At 41.1% G+C, this 7,855-nt stretch overlaps 1 protein-coding gene across 1 annotated transcript in view; it reads left to right on the top strand.

Moving 5' to 3' along the window:
• Positions 1–6,145: 6,145 nt before the first annotated feature.
• kiaa1549la (KIAA1549-like a) overlaps positions 6,146–7,855 on the top strand; it is a 248,641-nt gene continuing 246,931 nt past the window's right edge. Inside the window, exon 1 of the mRNA XM_078258059.1 lies at positions 6,146–6,392. Coding sequence (XP_078114185.1) covers positions 6,146–6,392 — 247 coding nt within the window. The remainder of the gene's footprint in view (positions 6,393–7,855) is intronic.

The following is a 7,855-nucleotide window of genomic DNA, read 5'->3' as shown; positions in this document are numbered from 1 at the left end:
CTTTGAGCTAGAGTCCAACATTAATAATGAACGTGGTGGCAGCCAGCAGGACGTAAATGATTACGTAAATCGACTACCACAAGTTTGGCAAACAAATCCATCTTTTCATAACATCTAGTTAATGGCAGTTGGAATTAACCTATACTATACAGTAACGTGAGCTGTTTAAATTAGCTGGATACATGGTTAAACATAATTTGCTATTACCAGTGTATCGCTGTGTGTATTTTGTCCATAGCAATCCCCGCCAATGGATGTGGTGTGTGTGTGTGTGTGTGTGTGTGTGTGTGTGTGTGTGTGTGTGTCTGTAAGGGGAGGGGACACAGTCAGTTGACCATCTTTATTGCTTGGGGGAAGAAGCTATTTAGCATTCTACTGGTCCTACAGCTGATGCTCTTGTACCTCTTCCAAGATGGCAGGAGTGAGAAGATGTAGTGAGAGGGTTGGTAAGGGTCCTTAATGAAGGAGATGGCCCTGCAGATGCTGCGCTTCTGGAAAATCTTCAACAGGAAAGGGCAGAGCTGCCATATTTTGAATTGGGGGTGGTGACAAATTTTCCAGAGTGAGGTTTTCAGCCAAAGTCAACCACCACACACCAAACTGCATCCATCACATTTATTGAACTATATAGAGAATCAATTCATTATAAATAGCCTATCCAAGACAATAATTAGCCTGCCATAGGCTACTGATCCCGAAACACTGGAAAATAATAGACCGTTATCGCTATTCAACCAAGTAAAATTTCTTTCATACCCATACCGTCAAGATGAAGACAAAATGTCTCTATTTATTAAAACAAAGGCACTTTGTGGTGTCAAAACAGTACTAAAGCTTCGGTAATAAAACTAAAGTCCAAAATCCAAGATGGAACAAACTAGGCACGGGTAACGCAGGATATAGGCACAAAGCTACGACAATGGTACAGAATATGCCTACTACAACCTCAAAAACGGAGCCACAAAACACAAGGGTATAAAACACATCACTGAATTATATTAAATCAAATCAAAGTGAAGCAAGCCAGTCTGCGGCTGCCCTGGTGCTGCTAGCTTGGCTTACAAGATTAGCTCCCTCGTCGTCTGTGACAGGTGTAGAGGTGCTGCTGCTACTTCATTCGGTTACAGTTGCTGAGTTTTCTGCCTCCGGTCTTTTAAGCTTTTTAGCCTGTGGTTGATTTATAAAGAAATCCCAAATGCGCTTTTGTGCCATAGCTAGCTAACTTTTGTAGCCTACTGTTGATCAGCCGAGAAAGTTTCTACAACTATCTTCACTCATGAATGAGTGTCAGAGGCGCGCGGCGCGCCTCGCTCTTGGCAAAATCGTCAGATTCATTCTAATCAAATTATGTGTTTATCTCTTACTTACCAAATTTTAAAATGTATTGCATTTAATTTGTAATGAAAGGGATTAGGTTTATATTAATAATCAACTTATTAAAAATAAATGGTTTTTTTTTTAAATTATGGTTGTAGTAGTTTGTCCTTTCGCCTAGGGGGTGCTGCAGCACCCTCCGCAGCCCTAGTTCCCTAGTGAGGTTATGAGACCGACATCCACTCTGTAAGCAGCTCCACCTCCATCCTGTATGCCGACATATTGTTATCACTGATGAGACCTACCATTGTTGTCAGATAAATTGCTGATGTAATTGTTGCTAGTCTGGCAGTTCAGTCAGGTTGCAAGCTGACGAACAGGTTGCAAGCTGTCAAAATTAATCATGCAATATCCCAACTAGTCTGTAATATGGGCGTTCCACAAGGCAGCATTCTTGGACCCTTACTTTTTTTTCTCCCTCAAGTGTGTAAACACTCAAAATGCTTACTGTACGCTGATGATACTGTGATTTTTCTCTGTGACTCAAATCCTGATGTCACAAACTCCAAATTATCATCTGATCATCAGTTCTTACATGACTGGTTGAAAAAGAACCATCTGACCATCAATGTAAAGAAAACTGAATGTATGTATTTTCACTCACCCAGAAAAAGTCTTTCTTTTACTGATTCTATTACCTTTGCAAACCAAGATCTTGTCATCACAAAGACTTACAAATATCTTGGTGTGCTACTTGATTCACACCCTTACATACCGAGAACACATTTCTAACTTAACAAAAAAGCTAAATCAGAAACTTCATGTGTATAACAAGATTAGATCATATCTTTCCTTTTCTATTACCTACATGCAATTGTGTTTTCAACAATGTCCTACTATGTTCCAATCTGGTCTCTTACCACAAAGGAAATTACTGAACCAATAGCACGACTATACAATTGTGCTCTCAAGATCCACAGTAATCTCCCAAAGTGGTCTCACCATTGCATTGCACTCACACGCTCAAACACTCTGACTTACCAGAACTACATAACAGCCACGAGATTGCATTTTATTTTCAGTTTCAAAATAGCACTTCGCCAACACTTGCTGCACTTCTCCCGACACAATATGAGACCAGTACGCATTACTAGGTCAGTTTCACAGGCATTCATTCCAGTCACCCCCATACAAAAACAACTATGGTCAGAAATCCTTTTTTCATACATGCACCAACATTTTTAATGACATTCCTCATCACATCAGAACACTACCATCCATCACATATTTCAAAAAGGCATACAAACTGTTCCTTCTCAACAGTTACACTTGCACACATTGATTGTTCATGTATTGTCCAAGTCTTGTTTGCACTGTTGTTTTATGTGTTTGCATCTGTCTAGCCCATGCTAATGTCCTGTACAAATGTTTCTGTCCTCATGTGCCGTAACTATGTTCAATGTTTTATGTTTCTGCAGAACAGGAACCTGCTGCAAACCAGTTTTTAAACTGAGTCAGGCCTGTTTGTATTATAACTTATTGTTACTTTTAAATTTTTCCTGTATAATAAACGAAAAATTAAATGAAAATGGGTGAGCAGACTGAACAGCAGAGGACTCAGGACGCAGCCTTGGGGTGAGCCAGTGCTCAACGCGATGATTCTTGATATAATGCTACCCATCCTGAAAGTCTGCTGTGTCAAAAAGTGAAACACCCAATTGCAGGTGCCAGTGTCCTACAGCTTCAGCTTTTCCACCAGCTGCTGTGGAATGATTGTTTTAATAGCTGAGCTGAAATCTTCTAGGAGGATCCTGGCATATAGTCGGCACTTGTAGTCGGTGATGGTATGAAACATCTGCCACAAGCAACGTGTTGTCTGTGAAGTAGCTGTTTTTGTGCATCCGGCTTCTTTGCTCGTGATTTATTAATACAGTACAATACAATAATACCGGTCTGTTCTCTAGTGGTGTGGATCAACGGAAGTACATTTCCAAGATAAAGCCTGACATTCGGCGTGTGGCTCACGTGCCAGATGTCAGGCTTTGCCCCTCACCTTCCGCTTTCTGTGTTGCCGTTTTAAAAGTCCCTTTGCAACGGGAAACAACAGCAAACTTTGAGCTACCAAGCAAGCAACATGCTGCTAATGGCGAGTTTTGACGAAAATTTGGATTGTGCAGTAAGTCAGGCCTGCTTGGTTCCGTCAGTGAATGATTGTAAAGAATTACGAAGAATTTGGTCACGGCAATTACTATCTAACTATGACGTATTGGGACCGATTAGAGAGGATTGCTAGTGATGAATGTTAGTGATTTTTTTTCAGTTTTTTTCTCCTATCCCAGAATGTATGTTTGGTGTAGCCAGACCTTACTCCACAGCGCTGTGTCGTGTTGACGAACTGACCGAAGAGCCGGTTAATTAACCCGACTTAGATTGTGTTCATGGCAATTCACACATTATCGACGGAGAAGTACATCACATACAAATACACATCATGTTATCTTGGTAGTTATGTTAAGTTAAATGTTAGAGAAGTGAATGTTGCTACATGGTAGGTAGGCTGACACGAGGAGACCGTGCACCAGGCTACTGAACAAGACCAAGTTATCTTGGTAGTTATGTTAAGTTAAATGTTTGTTATACGGTAGGTAGGCTGTCACGAGGAGACCGCGCACCAGGCTACTGAACGAGACCGTAACCATGCCTAATGCATGAGTCTATGTAATCAAACGGGTGTCTAGGTTCTCCGAAAGTTTGAGTTATCAACCGATAGCAGAAGCCTTTATGTCTCATGCATTTTAGAATTGTGTTCATGGAAATTCATAGGCTACATTACTAAGGGGAAAGTATTATATCACATACAAATGCACGTAATGTTATGTTGGTAGTTATGTTAAGTTAAATGTTAGAAGTGAATGTTGCTAGTCGAGACCGAATGTAACCGCAACCGCTCGAGTCTAATGTAATCAAGCAGTGTCTTGGTTCCTGGCGGGGGAAGTAAACGTGCAATGACCAACACCCCCCGACTCGTGTAAAAGAGTTAGTTGTCCCATCACTAGCATTGTGGACATAGGTCTGGCAATGCAAGACTAGTTCTCTAGTTATGTAGGGCACTATTTCTAGTCCTTGAATCACAGTTATTCAGGAATGACTCATTAGCGACTCATTAATTGTCAGCTAATTCCTGATTAATTCTTCACTCATTCCTTAGTAACTACTCACTTTTTGTGTACCGTATTGTAAAGTGAAACCGGTTAGGCTAATGCATTTTGATGATGACATTATCAGTGGTTACAGGGTTAGGGCCCTAGGGGGTTTGAGCGGCAAAATAATGATTTCACCATTATTTCTTTAACAGTAAATTGGACTCAATGGGAACAGGTCTACTGATTAGTGTATTTCCCAGTTGTAGCTGCCTTCCTACTTCTGTGACAGGCAGTATTGTGCCCTCAGCTCCCACCAGGGGCCGCCTGCCTCCTGCTGAACTCACATCTGCCAAAACATCTTACAGCAAAGCAGTGGTGGCGTCACTGTCTTGATTTTTGGTCCTTTAACGACGCATCGTGCTTAATGGCAGGCTGTAGTTGTCTCTTCTCTCATCTCCATAAGACGTGGAGTAATTAGTCGGACGTTATGACCAGTCTGTTGCTGTCATTTTAACCATAATTACACCAAACACGCAGTATATTCTACCTACTAGAAGCTGCGTCAAGCTAGCCAAAGCTAGCAGAAACAAGACAGGAAGTTAGGCAGTTTACCCATACAATTTGTTTTATCTTGCCACAAACAAATTAGGCATATTGCCTTTTTACTAACATTGAGTACAAACATATAGGCTAAAGAGCCACTAAGTCAGCCAGAAAAAATAAGCAATGCCACTGAATTTTAAGTGGCCTATAGGTAAGGTAGTCACTAGGGTAGCCATCCACAGATACAATAAGTATCTGTGTGCCACATGTATATTTAACATTAAAACATGATTTATAAAAACATGCCAACAATTATTATTATATGATCGGACGACAATATGCCATTACATTTTACAAGCAAATCTAGATTGTAGGCCTATGCTTTAGATAATAAATGAAGATGAACACTTTGGCAGGATGTGTAGGCAGGTAAACTGATAATATCATGCTCATTAACATTATAAAACATCTGAGTAGGAACCATGGGTCTTTAACAACAAATAGCCTAATCAGAGAGCTAGATAGATAACTTTCCCTTGATGCAGGCAGCAGCTTTATAGCGTTTTTTTGTGCTTTAGCATACCTGCCTGGAAAACTCCTACCTCTTTCAAACTCCATGCCCCAAGTTTGTAATTTTAAGAAATGTGTCTCCAAAACCATATCATCCTAATCACGATCTTCTAAGACTAAAAACTGCCCAGAACTACGGAACTATAGCCTACAACTGTTAAGCTGATATAACCTAGGCTACTGAACAGAACAGACTTAACTATGAAGTTAGCAGTAAGTGCCCCTATGCCAAATGCACTTCCAGAGAAATTGAACGCTTTTACTTTGAAGACAGCATAGGCTGTTTTCCGGTATTGTATCTTCGTATTGATGCAGCTGCCAGCAGAGATTTGGACAGCGCTTTTTGCGGTCGCAGTAGGGACAACAGACCTCACACACGGCGCGCGTACACACAGACACAGTGAGACGCGCAAACGAAAAAGAAAAATCTCTTTGTTTCCTTTATTAATCTCCACAGCCTCCAGCAGGCTCATGGAGAGCGGAGCCCTGCTTGTCCGCACCAGGGGCAGGTTTATCGGATGCCTTTCGCCACAGCAGCGCCGTTTGTTTTCCATTCAGGATTAATTGGTTGACCAATGGCTCCAAAACATGTGCTCCTCTCCGACAGCGGCAGCAGTGACCCCGAGATTGGAGGGGTAAAAAATAAAGGAGACCTCCACTCTTCCTCTCCGAGGGCATGGATCCTGAATGCGGGGATGGTGGCCGTCTGTTCGCCAAGTAACGGGAAGAGGACGCGAGCGCTGTTTGGGATGCTGGCCCGGTGGTTTGTGACCATCGGCGCGGTGCTGATGCTGATGCTGCAGAGCTCCTTGGCCGCTGACGGTAAGCCACTGATGCTGTGTTTATTATCCAACCTGTAAGATTGTTCCTTTATTCCTTGTCATCATACAAATAAACCATTTAAACACCACAAGTCCGGCAGCCTGAGTGGCGCTGGGTGTTCAGACTCCCATTCCAGTCTCAAGCTCGCTTAATTTACCATATTATTAGCCTTATGCAGTTCTTGATTTGCCAGTTTAGGAGAAGATCAGTGTGTGGACGATTTCACCTCTGTTGATGTATAGCCTATACGTGATGAAACAACAGTGTTCTAGGCCATATGGCTATCCTTTTTGACGCGTCTGGGGATGTTCTCTGAGGGGATTGATGTTCTGACTGCGCTTTATATATGTCTATGTTGTATTTAAATAATCAGTGTAGTAGCACACAGGCCCTAACCGAAGTCACGTCCCCAGACACTAAGCCGGAGCACACAGTGGACCACACTTCTTTGCATTAAGGAGGGAACTTTTAATTCTTGCTTTGAGGCCCGAGGTCGTCACTCTCGAACACCATCCATAGGGGACGTTTCATAGTGGCACAGATTCATAATTTATGATCTCCATGTCTCCACAGCCATCCGAGGAAAACATAAAAATAGCAGTAAAGACGTTTACGTATTTCAGTCATATTGCTTACAGTGAGTACAGAGGACATGACATTCTTGTACTTCAGTAAACAGACAGGGGTTTGTAATAATGTTTATATAATATTGACTACAAAATGCAGTTTATCTTTTAATCCCTCTTTTGACATCCCTCTTTTGATTATTATTTTTGTAGTATTTGATTCCCTGAGAGATATCATTAAAGGAATATATTTAATGTTTTTTGAAGCACTGGAAGGTGCTCAACTAAGCTTTCTGGCTGCATAACCTCAACCACAACCAACCTCGTGGCGTCACTGTTTGTCATTTGCTTTTCATTTTGCGTTGGTTAAACTTTGGAGGCCATGACTGCACATAGTTTGCATTGATTCAATTTTTGACACGTTCTTGAAAACAATTTAACATCAAGGATAGTTAAGTAGGCCTATATACAACTGACATAAGTATACACCCAAAATAATAAAGCACCCTTTACAAGAAGTAGACATACACAAAATGGAGATGTAAATGCATCCAAGATTCATTTGGAATCCAATTAAGCCAGGTCTACAGTTGCTCAGAGATGCAAGGCTATTAAAGGATTTATTCACACACATTATTTAAAATAAATAAATAACAATAACAACATTTTTTCACTTAACCATAGGCTATTGGTAACTAGCAATGTAGATAGTTTGCACGTTTAGATTTAGTTTTTAGTTTTATTTGCAGAGGTTTGGAGATGTTGGCCTCTCAGACTTCTCATGCCAACTCACATTGGAGCTAAATGGAATTTTAATGTTGGTGCTGGCAGCACTGAGGATGACATTTAAAAAACTTAAATGTCAAATGTCTTGTCTCTTTCCAGGAATAATGACTG

The sequence above is a fragment of the Sander vitreus genome, chromosome 8 (assembly GCF_031162955.1).
Source record: "Sander vitreus isolate 19-12246 chromosome 8, sanVit1, whole genome shotgun sequence".
In the NCBI taxonomy this organism is placed as follows: Eukaryota; Metazoa; Chordata; class Actinopteri; order Perciformes; family Percidae; genus Sander; species Sander vitreus.
The sequence above is the reverse complement of the archived record's forward strand: the minus strand, read 5'-3'. Positions and strand labels throughout refer to the sequence as shown.